The sequence below is a fragment of the Geotrypetes seraphini genome, chromosome 3 (genome assembly GCF_902459505.1).
Source record: "Geotrypetes seraphini chromosome 3, aGeoSer1.1, whole genome shotgun sequence".
In the NCBI taxonomy this organism is placed as follows: domain Eukaryota; kingdom Metazoa; phylum Chordata; class Amphibia; order Gymnophiona; family Dermophiidae; genus Geotrypetes; species Geotrypetes seraphini.
The window spans coordinates 249595218-249614951 of record NC_047086.1 but is presented as its reverse complement, the minus strand read 5'-3'; the positions used below and the strand labels follow the sequence as shown (position 1 = coordinate 249614951).

Here is a 19734-nt window from a genome sequence, read left to right as displayed (position 1 = left end):
CCACTGGACGCCGCCCCAAACTGAAAAAAAAGTAGGAAGGATACCCAATCCCTCCTGCCACCAAATGCTTTCCCCCCCCCCAAAACTGAAAAAATGGCAGGAGTGATGCCCACTCCCTCCTGCTACAAGAGGCTCCCCTCCCTCAACCTCCCCTGGTACCTTTAAAGTTGGGAGGAGGGGTGGCTCAGTCTATCCCGCTCCTCCGAGGCCGCCATCTGCAATGAGGGCCTAAGACCCTGATTGGCTAAGATGCTTCAGGTCCCTCCCCTTGGATCTAGAGCAATCAGTTTTTATGATCGCTTAAATCTGATGCAAAATAACCAAGCGATGTTAGTACATCAATTGCTTGGCTATTTTGCATGAGGTTTTAGCTAATTTGCATGGCCGCATCAGAAAATGGGCGATCGAGGGGAAAAACACACGGTGGGCCATTTTGTGTATTGGGTTGGTTATCAGCGATTGTTGCTAAAGCTGTGAAAATAGGTTTAACGACGATCGCTGACTTTAGTGCATTCCCCAGATAGTTCTGTGCTTGGAGTTAGCACAGAAATACCTAGTACCTTCTATTTAGGAGGTGGTAAACTGTCCTGCTGTAACTGGAAAAGTACCAATTAGCATGCATTTGCAGTGTGCTATTCACAAAAGACCTGATTCTATTTACCATGTCTAAAATTTCAGCAACCAACTAGAACAGCACTTAGCTCATTTCTACAAAGTGTGCGTACCTTTTATAAAATTGCACTTTGTGCCAGTGTGACACGTATAACTTAGGTGCACTTGTTTAGACCAGCTAAAAACAGGCCTAAATGCCTGCACTTAAGTTATGCACGAATTGAATGCTTTCTATAACAACCTTTTAGGAACACTCCTCATCTGCCCTTGGCCACATCCACTTTTCAAATTTGCGCTACGTTGTGAGCATAACTTTTAATTAGTCCCAATTAGCATCTATTAGGCCAATTAATCAGTTAAGTTGTGAGCATAGATCGGCTAGGTGCACCAGTGTACACATACTTTAGGTGTCACATATAGAATTTTGGGGAAAATGTCTAATTTCCATTCTCCGCCTATGACAACACAAAAAAAGCACTCTGCAAAAATACTGCAAAGTCCCTTAATATGGATGCATGCTAGCAGTGGCTTCCTTTTTGCCATTCTCCCACATAACCAGTATAACATCCAAAAGTGAAGGACCAAAAACCAATACTTAAACAAGATATAGAAAATGGTCCTGAAATAATCCCAGTTTGGAATTTTACATCTGTCCAATTGGTTAATTTATCGCTTGACTCAATTTTCTCGACTCTAATCTCAAATTTTCAGTTAACATTGATCATCATTCTCTTCCATGTTGAAGCGAGTTCCATTTATATATTACTTAGTATGGAAAAGCTGTGGATCATAATATATTACTAAGCTATAAAAGTTGTCATTATCATCTGTTATGTGATTCGTTGACTATTGGACAGTTTTTGTCAGTTAAATACATATGCTTTACTTAACTCTAATTTAGAGTACAGGCACAAGAACTAGTTACTAGATTTGAAGCCCAGGATATCCCAGAAAAAAAAAATCAAAAAGCTTTCAAAAGAGCATTATTGTTACATGTGGAACCTCCTCACTGAACTTTGTTTGTCCAGTGAGGTGTTCAGACAAGGGACATGAAGTGGCCAATACCATACATCAACACTGGCATGTTTTGGCATTCATACTAATTTCCCAGCAGGACTGTGCACAGTCTCCCTTCCCCTCTCCGCAATTTGAGCCCCCTTCTACCATTCTGTAAGCATCTGAAGACCTGGCTCTTCTCCAGAACGTAACCCCGTCCCGCTCCTGGCACTCTCACACCAACCTCTCTTCTCTCATACTTATATAATTCCACTGGAGTTCCGTTCCTTCCCTAACCATGTAAACCGTGTCGAGCTCCATCTGCGGAGATGATGCGGTATATAAACCCAAGATTTAGATTAGATTAATCAGGGGGCCCGGTCTATGTGATAAGCTGGTGCATTTGACCCTATTGTCTGAGGATCTGGATAGCTTTCACTTTGATGACCACATTGGTCTTGTGGCAATTCTGATTACTGTGATCTTGCCGAACTACAGTACATACAAAATGGATTCATCATTTAAAGAATAATACTTATGTTATTAAATGTACTACTATACCACATGTATTTCATCTTTCATTATTTATCTTGATAGATGTCCATGTAGTAACCTTTATATTAGGATGCGCCACTAGATCAGGGGTAGGCAATTCCGGTCCTCAGAGCCGGAGCCAGGTCAGGTTTTCAGGTTATCCACAATAAATATGCATAAGATAGATTTGCATCTCAAGGAGGCAGTGCATGCAAATCCATCTCGTACATATTCATTGTGGATATCCTGAAAACCTGACCTGGCTCCGGCTCTCGAGGACCGGAATTGCCTACCCCTGCACTAGACCAATTAAGGTCTAGCTATCTGAACATGAGTAGATTCCAAACTCTCCCTCTCCACCAAGTCCATCTCCCCTCTCCATCATCGCAGCGAGAGGCACATCATGTAGGCAATCAGCTGGTACCAGCGCCTCTCCTTATCTCCGTCCCTCTTCTCTGCTGCACCATTTTTCTAACTAATTTTAAAACTATGTTATAGATTGGATGTTACACAGAGGGTTTTGTACTATATTTCTCCCTATTTTGGCCAATTAAATAATTTCTAAGACCAGCCCGTGCAGCCTTTATCCTCCCAGCCCATGCAGCATCTGTCCTTCTTGCTTTCCCAAACCCCCTCCCTCCTGAAGCCCATGCAACATATCCTTCCCTCATTCCCAACCCCAGCCCTCTCCTCTAAGCTGTATCCTATGGTATGACATTTGTGTACAAATGTGACTGCTCTTATGGTGTCCTCACTGAATTCAATGGGGATAACCTGAAACCCTCGACTGGCTGCATGTGCCCCGAGGACAGGTTTGAAATCCCTGTTTTAGGGCAATCTTAATGCTCACTTTGACCTTTCTCAGCAGTTCCCTTAACTCACGACTACTGACTCTGTAGGGATGGCCTGATTGAGGTAGTGTCTTGATGATGCCAAACTGTTTTCACTTTACAATTAAATGAAGGGCCTAACAGTTCTCCAAGGGACATTCAAACATATCTTCACATATCCTTCCCTTAAATCTGTACCTTTGAATAACTTTAGCACACAGTTCTTTCCATAGTTCCATGTTTCACCTGTTTAGCTCTTTGCTTCAAATTCACTTGATAGAAAAGAAAATGGGTTGATCCTTCATCCATGAGTATTCATTATTGTTTAACTACTGCGACTGGGATGCAGAAGGGCTCAGTGTAACTTGTTATGGGACTTGTTATACTAATTTTCAGAAAGGAGGTAATTTGGGTTTGGTATGACAAAAGGTATGAAGAATATCTGATGTCTTATTCTCAATTACTTTTCAAATACTTCTATAGTTGTTCTTTCACACTGATAATCTAATCTAATCTAATCTAAACCTTAGGTTTATATACCGCATCATCTCCATTAGTATGGAGCTCGACATAATGTAGATTATGTTGTATGTATCAGTGAAACAAAGTGCTACTGTAATGCATTTTGAATTACTTTCTTGAGATAGCAAATGTGAAAAATATACAAGGATGTGAAGACTTTTTTACAAGTCACAGCAGGCTGGAGAGTAAGGAAAGTATGTGAGAAATAGTTCCCAACAGTCTGAAAACATCAATTCAGAGCTATTTGACAAATTATTAAAATCTAGATTTCAGACATTTTGTTTTCACTTCGTTTACCTGTCCTTCCATTCTTAGTGCACTAGCAGAAACCAGTGGTTTTCCAGTTAGCACACAGGCATCATTAACGAGGTATCGGGTGGGAACATTATCTGAGCAATCTGCAATTATGTCATATTTAAAAAAATGGTACCATCAAGGAAAATAGCTCAATATAGAACAGAACACATTCCATAATAATTTCAAAGAAATTAAAAACTTACTTCCTCTATGAAAACTGATTGGATTCACATAAAATAACTTTGCCTTTTAAGAAGACAAATAGAAAAATGAGATATAAATGTCAAAAACGGTACTTGTAGAGACTAAAATGACCAAGTCACAAAAATATACATGCATTCATGAATGCACACTAGAGGTGCCCGATTTGAATTGATCCACCGATTCACTTCGGGTGAATCGATTCGAATTGATTTGTTTCCAGAAAAAAACAGACTCACCAATTCATGAACAGTGGCACCAGCCCCCTTGCCACCGATCTATTTTGCAGAGGCCTGTTCAGGCTTTCCCTCTGCTGGAGTACTTCCATCTTATGTGACTTCCTGTTTTGTGAAGAAAAGACTTTGGCAAAGGGAATGCATGAGCAGGCCTGTGTGAGCAGATCAGCAACAAGAAGGTGAGCCCACATCTCCCTGGCTTCTTCGCTTTTGCCTTTTATTTATTTATTTTTTACTGGTTAGCTCTTTCAGTGCACTCCATCCTGGAATTGATCCTGTCACCCTTCTCCCCCCAACAGCGTTTATCTAATTCACCCCCCCTGCACCAACATTTACCTTTAATTTGATGCAAAAGTTGCTGCTGAGCGGCGATAGTGAATGCGATTCACAGAACTACCCTGCCATTAGTCCAGGCTTCTTCTCTCCATTGCATCTGCCCCAGCAGAAACAGGAAGTTGTCACTGAGGGCGGGCTGCAGTGGAGAGATGCCAGGAGCAGCGGCAGGAGAGCTCTGTGGCTTGCTAAATTCGCAACCACTACAGGCAATAAATTTTACAACAAAATTAAGGTAGATGCAGGGGGAGAGGAGGAGATGGACTTGGGAACACACAGTTTGCGATACACTGCCCTAATCCCTTGAATTGCTTAATATTTTGGCTTGATATGAATTCATGTGTCCGTAGACTGCCTTCAACTGTTGGGTCCCTCTGCTATCCCGCCTCTGCTATCTCTTTGCTTATATCTCTCCCTCTCCCCATTTTGCCCTCCTCCCCCGTCCATCTCTCCCTCTCCAAGTCCATCTCCCCTCTCCATCATCGCAGCGAGAGGCACATCCTGTAGGCAATCAGCTGGTACCAGCGCCTCTCCTTATCTCCGTCCCTCTTCTCTGCTGCACCATTTTTCTAACTAATTTTAAAACTATGTTATAGATTGGATGTTACACAGAGGGTTTTGTACTATATTTCTCCCTATTTTGGCCAATTAAATAATTTCTAAGACCAGCCCGTGCAGTCTTTATCCTCCCAGCCCATGCAGCATCTGTCCTTCTTGCTTTCCCAAACCCCCTCCCTCCTGAAGCCCATGCAACATATCCTTCCCTCATTCCCAACCCCAGCCCTCTCCTCTAAGCTGTATCCTATGGTATGACAGTCCCCAGTTCTCCCACCTACCACCTCCCCGCCACTGAAATTTAAAATCTTTGGGCAGTCAATGCGAAGCCAGCCTCCCGCTGTCCGCCTGCCCTGGAAGTGTTCGCGTAGGCAGGACACTGCAGAAAGAACATTTCCGGGGCAGGCAGATGGCGGGTGGCTGGTTTTGCGTCGGCTACCCAAAGATTTTAAAATTTCAGCAGCAGGAAGGTGGTAGGTGGGGGAGTCTGGACTCAAGGAGTTTTCTGGAGAGTGTAGTGTCAGGTGCACAGTCACTGCAGGCCGCATAAAATGGTCAAGCGGGCTGGTTTCGGCCCATGGGCCTTCTGTTTGACACGTGTCTTAAGGGGATTAAGTTAATAAAAATGTTTGCATCATCTTTCTCGTACCAAGCAGTTGTAGCTTGGAATGATCTGCCTTTTTTTGTAAGACAAATAATGGATTATCTTACCTTTAGAAAGATGGCAAAATCAGTGCTTTTTAGAGAATACATATTGAGAATGCAGTGAATTTTAGCTAAGAACTGCTGCTTTAAGAATGTTAATATTCCTAGATTGTTTCCAGTTTCTTGAAATATGTTACCTTATATTTTTACATTTATTCATATTTGTTATACTGTACTGAACAGGTCTAAATGGTTTACAGTTTAAGAAAGACAGAGTAGAAAAAGAATGCCAATATGTAGGTAGGAAAGTAGCATATCATTCAGTATGTAAAAGTGAAGTAGAAAACAAGAGATTTGGAGGACAGTCTAAAAAGGGATTCTACTTGATAGGAATGGATGCCAAGTAAAACAGAATATCATTTGTTCAGCACATAAAGTGGAGTAATAGTCAAGAGATAGGGGCACAATTTTGTGGTAGAAGACTGGGTATGGTGTGGATGTTCATATATTTATATTAAGAGAGTGGGAAGGCTTGGGTGAACAGCCATGTCTTGAGGGAAACTTTAAATTCCTTAAAAGGGGGGATATTACAAATAGAGAGGGGGGAGAGCATTCTAGGCAGATGGGCCTATAAAGTAAAATATTTGATTTACATGTGGACTCAAGTTGTGCTTGTCTTGGACCTGGAGCGATTAGGCAAAAACTGTTCTGGCAGCATAAGAAATGGCCTGGATTGTAGGGGATGGTGAGAGAAGTAAGATAGTCCAGAGTTCCAAGCCAATAAGCTTTGAAAGTCAGTAGGAGAACTTTATACATGATCTTCTATTTGCCCGGGAGCCAATGGTGAGACTGTAGAAGACTGGAGACTATCATACCTACTAGATTTACATAGCAGTCTAATGGCCACATTTTGGAGAGTTTGTAGTCTTTTTATACTGTAATCTGGGATCCCTGTGAAAATGATGTTACAGTAATCCAGTTTTGAGAGTGTTGTGAGTAAATAGGTGACAAATTGTGTGGAGCAGGTGAAATACAAAAATACTCGCTTCAGGGCTGAGATTTGAGAGAGAATGGAGAGTTGGGAGTGGAGGATTACCCCCCGATATTGGAAATTGCCGATTGGAGTGATCTTATTGCCAAAAAGGTGTATGTTAGGTGGTTTTGGGAGATTGCCGGTAAGCCAACACTCAATTGTCTTTTCTTTATTTAATACAAGTCTATTTTTTTGATAGTCAATTTGCAAACAAGTCTAAACAGTTTTGCAAAGGTGACATCAATGGGGCTGAGAGGTTTATTGGGAAGAGAATGAGGCTGTTGTCTGTGTACAAATGGACTGAGATTCCTTGCGCATGGATTACTGATGCAAGGGGGCTTAAGAAAAGGTTGAATAGGAAGGGAGAGAGAATGGAGCCTTGGGGTACTCTGAAATTTAGTGGGTAGATAGGAGACTGAGAGAGAGATGTGCATACCTTGAAGGCCCTGTTAGTAAGGAAAAATTGAAATCAGGATAGCACTGCTCCTGGTAGTCCATGTAATTGCAGACGGTGAAGGAGAAGATGGTGTACCAGATCAAAGGCAGCATTTAAATCTAGTGAGATTGCCCAAATGATATGGTGTCTGTCAAGGTGTGAATGTACATCACTCAGGAGGGTTGTTATTAAGGTTTCTGTGCTATGTTGGATTTTAAATCCTGACTATTTAGGGTGGAAAGAAAATGATTTTTCACAGAAAATAGAGAGCTGAGTGAAGATGATCTTTTCATGAAACATAGATTTGAGACCGGATGGTAATTGGCTGTGTCTGAGGGATCAAGTGAAGGCTCTATCAGTATTGGGCGGATACTCCCACATTGAGATGAAACGGTATTATGTGGAATACAAAAATTAAATTGTAAATAGCAGCATTTGTGCATACAGATATGTATTTTGTGATTATACAGGGAGGTGGCAAAGATGCAAAGTTTTCAAGGGATATGCAGTTGGTTGTAGTCTGGGCTGGCTAAAAATCTTTACAGTGGGAACACATCTAATCAGAAAAAGATATCCAGCCAGAAACAGAGAGAAGGGCTAAATGGTGAATTTTTGTAATGGTTGGGGATGCTTGACTTCAACCCACTAGACATGAGGGGGTAGACAGGTAGGCCTTGGGGCCTAAGGCAGGCTGAGGATTGTGTGTTTTTTGAGTGATTGGGATGGGGGGATGGTAGATCCTGACTGTGAGTACTGGCCCCTGCGGCCTGATACCTTTGGGACAATAAACTAAGCCTGCTTGTAAGGTTTAACACAGGCATTGTTATTCTTCTATTACAGGAATAACTAACCTGTGGAACTGAGCTACTACTTATTAATCACTCACATGGTAAATTAAAAGGTGTAGTACAATCCCCGCTTAATTTGATTAACTTTGCTACTCAAAAATGTCCCTAAAATATGGTGATCTTTAAGTCAACTGCATTGAAGAGAATGTTAGTTAAATCTAGTAAAGGACTTTGCTAAGGATATTGTTGAATGAGCTCTAAAGCAATCTTTGACGTCAAAGTCATGTTGTAGCAAATATATTCCACTTCAGAGTTCAACCTAAAAATGCAACATTAATAAAGATAGTGAGTTGCAGCTACTTTAAACTTGGTTCAATAAATGTACAAAACTTTAAAAACATTTTAGCAATATAATGAGAAACAGAAACAAAAGGATATCTCCAAACATCATTACAAGATAATTTCTAAACATCTGGGACTCGATCCAGACATGGTCTACAAATGGAAAATGTTGAAAACTGCAGTGATTTTGGAAAGGAGTATTCGATCTGCCAAGATCATCCCAAAAGCAAACTGAAAAATAATCCACAAAGGGCTAGATGCACTAAAGTCTCTGATCGTCACTAAACTGGTTTGACCGGTTTAGCGACAGATCATATTTGCCGACTCAATGCACAAATCGACTCACTACATTCTGGCATGCAAATGAGAGCATTAATATTAAAACCAGGCATCTAACTGATGCCCTAACTTTGCATGTCAGAATCGAATCAGAAAACCCAACCCTGAGAAGTCAACAGGTTCAGTACACCTGTCGGTAACTGTGTTAGTGACAGGTCTGCCTGGGGTTGTTTTTTCATTTTTTTTTCCTATGGGAACAGATGTTGTGCTCATTAAAAAAAATGGCCTGCTGGGTCGACTTTCCCCCCCCCCCTGACCAAAAGAGGCAGAAATGATGCCTACTCCCTCCTACCTTAGTGAACCTCCTCCCTGCTAAACTTACTACACTGCCAAGCCCTTACCCTACCTGGTACTAAAAGAGGCATGATGGATACCCACTCTCTCCTGCTGTAGCAAAATGACCCCCCCCCCTCCACACCAGGCCGACTCCTCCTCTTAGTTAAAAAAAAAAAAAATCATCGGCAGGAGGGATGCCCATTCCCTCTTGCCACCGGATGCACCCCAACCCCTCCCTTCTGAACCTCCTCCACACCTGTCTCAGAAGTTGACATCAGGAGGGATGCCCAGTCCCTCCTGTTCTGAGGCTCGCCAGTCCAAAATGGTGGTCCTTCCCCTTCCCAGTGCATCATGTGATGAATTGGGAGGGGCATAAAGCCCTGATTGGCCCCTACACCAGGAGGGAGGGGCTTTTAGGCATCTGAGCCAATCAGGGCCTTAGGCTCCTTCCTTTGTATCCTGGGGAGGAAAAAGTTAAAAGGATGTGCATGGAATGGGTTAAGATGAGCTGAGAGAGTGATGAAGGAGGTTGAGTTGGGGAGGCAAGAGAGCACTGAGGGAATCAGCAGAGGAATTGAAGGGGATGAGTTGGGGAACAGAAAGAGAATGTTGAAGGAGGAAGAGTTGGGGAGGAGAGAGTGTATTGAGGTGATGAGCTGAGAAAGAGTGTCGGAAGGGAATGAGTTGGAGGGAGGGACTAAAACAGTGTTGAAGAGGATGAGCTGGGGAGCATTGAGGTGATGATCTGTGGAAGAGACAGTGAAGGGGAATGACTGAGGCAATGTGCTAACTGCAAGAGTATTGAAGAGGGTGAATTGGGTGAGGAAAGAGTGTTGATGAGGGATGATTGGGAAATAGGGATATTGTGGAGGTAATGTTATAATTTTTTGTATGTGGCAGCTTAAAGAAGGCACTCTCTACAGCAGTGTTTTTCAACTTCTTCAAGCCAAGTACCCCCTAATTCTAACAAATATCAACCGAAAACCTCACCCAGGTTCCTCCCCAGGCTCTGCCCCTGACTCTACCCCCATAATAATAGTACAAATTATAATGCTATTTCTTCCATCCATTTTTCATATACACACAATATAATCTTATTAATACACTAGTCGTTAAGCCCGTTATATTAACGGGTGCTAGAATATATGTCTGTCTGTCTGTCTCCCCTCCATTTCCCTATGTAGCGCTGTCTTTGCTTTCTTCCTCACTCTGCACTCTCCAGCTGTAACATTACTGCCTCGGTTTTTCTCCCTGCAAGCATCTCTGCTCTTTCTCATCCCCAGTCTCTTTGCTCTTTTTCTCTTCTTGCAGGGGTCTCTGCTTTCCTTTATCTATATGTTCTTGATTCCTGCAAACCTCTACGCTCTCCTGTTTTCTATGTATGCTCCTGATCCTGTATTTCCCTGTAGATGTCTCTTCCTTTTTTTTTTTTTATTCCTTCTTCAGTCTCAGTTCTTCTTTATCTGAACATTCCCTTCCTCAATATCTCCAACTGCAGCTCTCTTGCCCTCTAAGCCCCTGCTGTGCATGTCGCTCCTGATCCCCTCTCACTGACCCTTGCGACTGCATCATTTTTGTTATGCTGGCTGGGTTTCCATGGCAACCCTGCTCACTAATGCCCCGAACTCGTGGTCTCCTTGCACCACCTTTTTGTTATCAACCGGGAGCCTGGAATCGTTGATTACTCTCAATTTCTGCCATGTTTTGTGCTCCCTTTGACAACGGCCCTGCTGCTGCTGTGTGCGAGTGAAGGCAGGTGCTGGGAAGCGCTTAGGTGAGGGTGACAGGCCCGAGCTCCGGCACTGCTGGCAGAAGCTGCAAATGCTTCCCCACACTTCCTTTAAAATCAGTGCTGAAACGTGGGCACTTAACCCCGCAATTGCCACAGCACTGCTGCATTAGACAGTCCTGGGGAGTAGTGTGTGGAGCGCGATTCACTTTGCATTCAGCTGCCATCATATTTCGCTTTGGGGGGGGAACCTTTGTAAGGGCGGGAGTAGTGTGTTGGGCCTCGATTAACTTAGGGTGTGAGTAGTGTTTGGGGCCGCTATTTAGTTCAGATGCTAGGGCTGTTTGGATCCGCGATTCACTTTGGGTTCTGCTGCCGCGAGTGTGGGGTCGTTGTAAGCGTGCATGCGCACTCTTGCCGGCCACGGACATAGGGATCACGGAACATGCGGTAAGAGTGCGAATGCGCGCTTAGCGTTTTATTATAGTAGATAATGGTAACCACAAAAGTAAAAAAAGACAAAGCACACTGTATGCACAGAACATGTTAATCATCATTTATATTTGGTTTTTTTTTCAAAGAGGTCAAGGCAGATGACTTTAAAATATGCAATATTTTAACAACTATAGGAAAATATAGTGCAAAATATATCCCCTCTTTTTCCTATGAGCTTCGGGAGCAGCGCAGAGCATTCAGCATGCTGGCCAGCGCTAGAAACCATTTTTGCGGTTTTGTAAAAAAAAAAAAAAAAAAAAAGGTGGGGGGGGAGGAAATGCTTGCATTATAATAAACTGTCTGCTCCTGCAAGACATCTAGAACATCATCTTTCTAGAACATTACAGAACAACTATTGCTGGCTCTCGCAAAGCTGCAGTGGAGGTTTCTACCACGGGCTGGTGAGGAGAATGCTCCAATGATCATAGAATTCTTATGGGTGTCTGAGCATTTACCTCGCTGGCCAGCAGATGGAGGCCTCTGTCACAGCATTGTAAAAGGAGCCCTATGTCAATGGTTTGGCCCCATGTCCTTAGATTGTGTTTCTTGACGATTTGAGGCACATTGGTAAGGCAAGAGAAAGAACAAGCCAATAGGCAATCCAACACTACAGTAATTTTACCATGACATGATCCTTTTGAGCTCGAACAGAGTTGTAGAAACCATGCTCTGTGATAAAGTAATAGGATTTAAGATACATAGGAACAGAAAACCTGAAGCGGTTACAGCTTCTGATGCCGCTAATTCAGCGAAACACAATTCTGTGTCGGGCTAGCTGAATACAATTTTGATGTGACCAGCGGTGGCAAACAAGAGACACTTTTCCACTTTATTCATCAACATGTACAATTAAGATATAGAGTGAACTGGTTTTCTTCTATTGGACTTTAACTTTTTGGAATGTGTGCAAATCCAGGTTTTAATTGTCATTGAAGTGAATTCTTTTTTGACAAAAATTTTTTATTGTTATATTTATATATTGGTAATTGGTGATCCATTCAATAATTGTGGGGAGGTTGAAGATAGATGAAAGATTTTGATATAATAAAATATTTATCTATGGTGTGTACGGCTTCTTCTTTTTGTACTCTGGCCCTCTTTTACTAAGGCGTGCTAGCAGATTTAGCGCTCGCTAAATATTAGCGTGCCCATTATATTCTATGGACGTGTTAGCGTTTAGCGCACACTAACTCGGCTAGCGCGCCTTAGTAAAAGGACCCCATAAACAGCAGATATAAATTCTCAAAACTGACACATTTTGATCACTAAACTGAAAATAAAATCATTTTTCCTACCTTTGTTGTCTGGTGATTTCATGAGTCTCTGGTTGCACTTCCTTCTGACTGTGCATCCAATATTTCTTTCTTTCTGCCTCATGCATGCTTCCTCTCCTCCAGACCTCATTCCGTTCCCCAACCAACATCTCTCTCTGTCCCTCCATGAGTCCAACTTTTCTTCCTCTCTCCTCCACCCCTATTGGCAACATGTCTCCCTCTTTCTCTCTCACTGTCCATCTGTCTTGAGAGATCCAGGCATCCCTTCCACTCCCTCTACAGCCACATCGAACATTTCTCCATCTCATCCCCTGGATCATGTGCAGCATGCCCACCAGCCCCATACCCATTTCTCCTTCTACCACCCCTCTCCAGCACAATGCCACATCTCTTCCTCCATCACTATGTCCAACATTCCTCCCCCTTGCAGCCCCTTCAATCTGTCCCTCTGTTGCCTCTCCACCACCACCTGCGCGTCCCCCCCAATAAGTGCCGCTGAAGGAGGTAACTGGGACCCCCCTGCTGACCTGGAAGGCTTTCCTCTGATACGCAAGAAGGAGGAATCACTGGCAGCGGCTTCAGCGGAGGGGGGGGGGGGGGTTGGGCAGGAAGGAGGGATCCCCGGTGGTGATTTTGGTAGACGGGTGGGCAATATCCTCAGCGGTGGCTAGTGCCACGTACCCCCAACAAGCGGCTCACGTACACCGCGTATTGAGAAACACTGCTCTAAAGTGCTGAGTTTCCCTTGGATTCAATTGATTGCTGAAATAAAATGTGGAAAGCTAGAAGCCTTAGCTATGGTGCACTATTGCTGTACTCCTGGGGAAAAGTCAAGAACTTTAAAAATGTTGCACTGGTGAGGGAGAATAATTTAAATTTCTAAACAAAAACAGTTACTAGTCAAGAGACAGTAATTATATTGTATAAATTCTAACTAGTATGAAGAATTCTAAAATATTGTGACCAGAATTCCTAATTTGTTTTTTTGCACAGAATATGCCCAGGAATAATGAATGCTCTTTATTTATTTAATTCTATTTCTATCCTGACCTCCCGGGATCTCAGTATGGATTACAAGCAAACATTCACAGTAGGTTACAATGGATAGTACGTTTGACAATACAGTAACTTAAGGACAAGCCTGGAGGTAAGGCTATTCAGGAGAAGTTACAGTAAATACAGGGATTTATAGGAGAAGTTACAGTAAATTGGACTTGAGTAGTTGCTAACTAGTAATTGTTGGGGAGAATTCAGAGGAGACTGTCTGCGGATGGACCTTCAGTTGAAGAGAGAGGTCTTCACAGCTCTTCTGAAAGTTCTGTGACCTGATTTGTGGGGGGAGCTGGTTCCAAAGATGGGAGATGAAGTGACTGTAGGAGTGTTTGTGGATGGTTTTCATCAGGAGAGATCTTCTGGGGGGGATGCACAGTCATCTCTCAGCTTCAAAGCGGACGGGGCGGATGGGGGCATACAGGTGTAGCTTGGATATTATATAGGCTGCGGTAGTGGTATGGAATCTCTTATGTGCTATTACAAGGGCCTTGAATATGCAGCATTTATTGATCGGTAGCCAGTGTTCTATGTGGAGGGCTGGGGAGATGGGGTTGTGGTAGTCAAGGTTATATAGGAAGCAGATCGTTGAATTTTGGACTTGCTGGCGATGTCCGAGTTTCTTTTTGGTTAATCCATTAAATATAGAGTTACAGTAATCCATCCTGGAGAGAACATAAGAGTAGAGGAGCTGAGCTAGGTTCAGTTTGGAAATATAGGGTTTGATCCTTCTCAGTTGGTGAAGATAGTAGAAGAAAGTGGAGACCACCTGCGAGATGTGGGTGGATAGGGACAGGTTAGGGTTACTCCAAGGCTGCATACCTGGTCTGTTGCTGTTAGGGAGGTGGATTCCCATGAATCTAATATTGAATATTGAACTTTTCAGTCACAATAATAAATGTTTATTTGGTAGAAACAGAAAGCACAGTTACTTACCGTAACAGGTGTTATCCAGGGACAGCAGGCATATATTCTCACATGTGGGTGACGTCATCTACGGAGCCCCAGCGCGGACAGCTTTTCAAGCAAACTTGATTGAAGTTTCAAGTTTGCTATGCTGCACCACGCATGTGCATGCCTTCTTGCCCACTAGAGGGCGCATCCTCACCTCATGGTCCTCAGTTCCATATCCAGCAAAGAAGCCATCCCCGGGGAGGAGGGTGGGTTGTGAGAATATATGCCTGCTGTCCCTGGATAACACCTGTTACGGTAAGTAACTGTGCTTTATCCCAGGACAAGCAGGCATGATATTCTCACATGTGGGTGACCTCCAAGCCAACCAAAAAAGGGCAGGTGGGAGGATGGCAATTTAGGAAAACAGATTTCGCAAAACTGACTGGCCAAACCGGCCGTCACTCCTGGATAACATATCCAGGCAGTGGTGGGAGGTGAAAGTATGAACCGAAGACCAAGTGGCAGCCTTGCAAATGTCCTCCACCGGAGTAGACCGGAGGAAAGCCACAGAAGCTGCCATCGCTCGGACCTTATGTCCCGTGACCCGACCATGCAGCTCGAAACCAGCCTGAGCGTAGCAAAAAGAAATACAAGCAGCCAACCAGTTGGACAAGGTGCGCTTGGAAACAGGACGTCCCAACCGATTAGGATCAAAGGACAAAAATAATTGAGGAACCTTCCGATGAGACTTGGTGTGTTGAAGATAAAAAGCCAACGCTCTCTTACAGTCAAGCGTGTGAAGTGCCGCCTCCCCAGGATGAGAGTGGGGCTTCGGAAAAAACACCGGAAGAACAATGGACTGATTGAGGTGGAAATCAGACACAACCTTAGGTAAAAATTTAGGATGGGTGCGAAGAACCACCTTGTCATGATGGAACACAGTAAAGGGCGGGTCCGCAACCAAAGCCTGCAGCTCACTAATTCGACGAGCGGACGTGAGCGCAAGCAAAAAGATCACCTTCCAAGTGAGAAACTTAAGAAAAGACTTGTCAATAGGCTCAAAAGGAGGTTTCATCAGCTGAGCCAAGACCACATTAAGATCCCAAACTACAGGAGGAGGTTTCAGAGGAGGATTAACATTCACTAGACCCCTCATGAAACGAATCACCAGAGGATGAAGAGAGAGAGATCGACCCTCGAGATGCCGATGAAAAGCAGCAATAGCACTGAGATGCACCCGAATGGAAGTCGTCTTCAGCCCAGACTTGGACAAATATAACAAATATTCCAGAACCGAAGACACCGGAACTGAACTCGGATCCAGATGGTTCAAGGAACACCAGGATGAAAATCTGGTCCACTTCTGGGAATAACAAAGCCTAGTCGAGACCTTGCGCGAGGCTTCCAGAACCTCCCTCACAGACTGAGAAACAGGTGAAGTCAAGGGGAAAGGAACCAAGCCGTCAGATGTAAAGACTGAAGATTGGGATGCAACAGCGAACCCCGACTCTGAGACAGCAGAGAGGGAAAAACAGGTAGAAGCAGCGGCTCCCTGACACTGAGTTGAAGGAGGAGGGAGAACCAGTGCTGCCGAGGCCAACGAGGCGCAATGAGGATCATAGTGGCTCTGGTCGACTTGAGATGTACCAACGTCCTCAAGATCAGAGGGAAAGGAGGAAACGCATAAAGGAACCTCCCCCCCCAGTCGAGCAGAAAGGCATCGGCCTCGAGATGGTCCTGGGAGTACATCCGGGAACAATAGAGGGGCAGTTTGTGAGTCTCCGGGGAGGCAAACAGATCCACCTGAGGAGTCCCCCAGCGGTCGAAGACCTCGTGCAAAGCTCGGGAGTTGAGCGACCACTCGTGAGGCTGGAGAAGACGACTGAGTTTGTCTGCCAGACAGTTCCTCTCTCCCTGAATGTAAACCGCACGTAGGAAGATGTTCTGGGAGACCGCCCATTCCCAAAGGCGCAGGGCTTCTCGGCACAGGGACCAAGAGCCCGTTCCCCCTTGCTTGTTCATATAATACATGGCCACCTGGTTATCCGTCTGCACGAGGACTACCTGATCGTGCAGCAGGTGGCAGAACGCTCGAGCAGCCAGAAAAATGGCACGAAGCTCCAAAACATTGATGTGACAACGCCGGTCTTCTGCCGACCATAGACCTTGAGTCCGCAGACCGTCCAGATGAGCCCCCCATGCGTACTCCGAAGAGTCCGTGGTCAGGACCTTGCGATGCTGAGGAACGAGAAAGAGCAAACCCCCGGAAAGATTGGAAGAGTTGGTCCACCAACGGAGCGAGCGTCTCAAGGAAGGAGTCACTGTTATAGGGGAGGAGACTGGGTCCCGATCCTGACGCCACTGGGAGGCCAAGGTCCACTGAGGAAGCCTCAGGTGCAGACGGGCGAACGGAGTGACATGGACCGTCGACGCCATGTGGCCGAGCAGAACCATCAGGCGCTGAGCCGAAACTGAGGGCAGCAGCGAAACCTGTCGACTCAATCGAAGCAGGGCCTCCAACCGTGGCGGGGGGAGGAACGAACGGAGGCGAACCGTGTCCAGCACGGCCCCGATAAACTGAAGGGATTGAGCCGGGCACAACTGAGACTTGGGGAAGTTCACTTCGAACCCCAGACGCTGAAGGAAGATGATAGTCTGTCGGGTCGCTGAAATAACCCCTTCCTTGGAGGACGCCTTGATCAGCCAATCGTCCAAGTAGAGGAAGACCTGCAGCCCCCAAGATCTCAGGGCCGCCACGACCACCACCATACACTTCGTGAAGACTCGAGGGGACGAAGCCGTCCAAAGGGGAGGACCCGATACTGGAGGTGCAACTCCCCCACCTGGAACCTGAGGAACTTGCGGAAGGCGGGATGCACCGGAACATGGGTATATGCTTCCTTCAGGTCCAGGGAGCACATCCAGTCTCCCGAGTCTAACAGAGGGTACAGGACTGGAAGGGATAACATACGGAACTTCTCCCGGACAAAGAACTTGTTGAGCCTCCGGAGGTCCAGAATGGGGCGTAAGTCCCCTGTCTTCTTCGGGACCAAAAAGTAACGGGAGTAAAAACCCCGTCCCCTTTGGTTCGGGGACACCGGCTCCACCGCCCGAAGGCTCAGCAAGGACCTGGCTTCCGACAGGAGAAGAGGAAGCTGGGCTCGACAGCAAAGAGAAGCCCCCGGCGGTCGTTCTGGTGGCGTGGCTAAGAAGTTTAGCGAGTAACCCTCGGAGATGATCCGGAGCACCCAAGCGTCCGACGTGATCTCGGCCCAGGCTGGAAGAAAGGCCTGCAAGCGGCCCCCGATGGGAAGGGGGTCCGTCGACAGTGCGGAGGGGGCCCGCCCCCATCCGCGCATCACGTCAAAAAGACGGAGCCGGTTTAGATGCCCCTTGCGCCTGAGGCTTCGGTTGGGACGCTCTGCCCTGCTGAGGGGGACGCCGGGGCGGAGGCCTCGAAAAAGCCGGCGTCGACTTCTGCGGGTATCGCCGCGGAGGAGGTCTAAACGGCTTCTGCGGTGGGGCCCGGGGTTTAGGACGGACCAATGAGGCGATAGAGCGCTCATGTTCAGACAGGCGTTTGGTCGCCGCCTCCAAGGACTCATCGAACAACTCTGAGCCAATACATGGAAGATTGGCCAGACATTCTTGCAAGTTCGGGTCCATATCCAGGGTACGGAGCCATGCGAGACAGCGCATCGCCACCGCAAAGGCGGAAACACGAGAGGCCAACTCAAACGCGTCGTAAACTGCGTGAAAAAGGTACAACCGCAGCTGTGACAAATTGGCCATAAAGGTACCAAAATCCCCCTTATGGGAATCCGGCATGACCCCATAATAACGGGGCAATGCCTTCACCATATGCCTTAAATAGGACGAGAAGGTGAATGCGTAATTAAGGACCCTGGCAGTCATCATGGAATTGGAATAGAGGCGACGACCAAACTTGTCCAGGGTCCGTCCCTCCCGCCCGGGGGGGCCGCAGCAGAGACCCTAGAAGGCTGGGACTTCTTCAACGCCGACTCCACCAGCAACGACTGGTGGGACAGCTGCGCTTTGTCGAAGCCCTTGCAAGGGACTGTACGGTACTTCGACTCCATCTTCGATGGAACCGCTGTGACTGTAAGAGGGGAGTCCAAGTTTCTCAGGAAGGTCTGATGGAGAACCTTGTTGAGAGGCAGACGAGGAGTCTCCCTTGGGGGAGAGGGCAAATCCTGCTCCTCCAAAAATTCCTTCGTGTATTGAGAACCTGACCCAAGATCAAGGTCCAAAGCCCTCCCCATATCAAGCACAAATCTAGAAAAGGAGGAGGGCTTCGAAGGCGGAGAGGGAGATCGAGAAGCCCGCGCCGCCAAGAAAGAAGGGGAAGCCTCACGGGAGTAACGAGGTGCCTTACCCGTGCCAGACCCCGAACCCCAAGAAGCCGTACCTAGCGACCTCGTCGGGGTCGGGGACCGCCCATGCCCCGAGGAACCCCTGCGGGAAGTCCCCGGGGTATGAGGCACCGAGGCATGCCCCTTCCGTCTCGGCGAGGAGTCCCTCGATAACTCTACCTCGGAGGAACGGAAAAGCCTCGGATTATCGAGGCGGAGCTCTGAGACACGCAGGGTCTCAGCCCCGGTCGGCGAGGAGCGACCGCGTCGTCGAGGAGAGCCCCGAAGACGTTTGGGCTTCCTCGGCCGACGCTTCGCCCGAGGCCGACCCGAGGGCGAGGAGCCCCGGGAGGACCTCGACGAGGACAAAGAGGAAGAGATCCTCCGCACCTTTTCCCGAGGCCGCACGCTCCGCTCAGGCTGGTCAACCGAGGTCGAGGGCAAGGTCGGGGTCGAGGCCTAAGCCACCCCGGGGGCCGAAGCCGAGGGTACCGAGGCCGAGGTCGCCGAAGCTGTGGCAGACGAGGCCGAAGTCGGCTGGAGGTGCGCGAGGGCACCGGACAGCTCCGAGGCAATGAGCGCACGGAGTAAGTCTTGAAAGACGGGAACCCCCATCATAGCCGGCAGATCCGGGGCCGGCGGGTGCTCCCTCAAGGGCGACCTCGGTCTCGAGTATTCCCGCGGGGCACCCGACTTCGACGCTCGGGGCGGGGCCGAGGACGACCAACCCGCCCCCGTCGATGAGCCCGAGGATGGCTTCTTCGAGGCTGGAACAGAAGAAGGAAGTGAGGACTTATCCACCGTCGACTTCGGGGTCGAGGACGCAGGCTTCGACGAAGCGGGCTGTCGGGGCAAGGTCGAGGGAGTTGAGGCCGAGGTCAAGGCCGGGGCTGAAGCCGAGGCCGACGTCGAGGCCTTCCCCGCCGCGGGGTCCACAGCAAAGA

At 46.8% G+C, this 19734-nt stretch overlaps 1 protein-coding gene across 4 annotated transcripts in view; it reads right to left on the bottom strand.

The window, feature by feature from the left end:
* LOC117357330 (adenylyltransferase and sulfurtransferase MOCS3-like) overlaps positions 1–19734 on the bottom strand; it is a 117251-nt gene that overhangs the window by 28436 nt on the left and 69081 nt on the right. For all 4 annotated transcript variants that reach the window (XM_033937725.1, XM_033937726.1, XM_033937724.1 and 1 more), the window contains 2 exons: positions 8263–8337; positions 3792–3909 (listed from right to left, as the gene is read on the bottom strand). In XM_033937725.1, coding sequence (XP_033793616.1) covers positions 3792–3909; positions 8263–8337 — 193 coding nt within the window. The remainder of the gene's footprint in view (positions 1–3791; positions 3910–8262; positions 8338–19734) is intronic.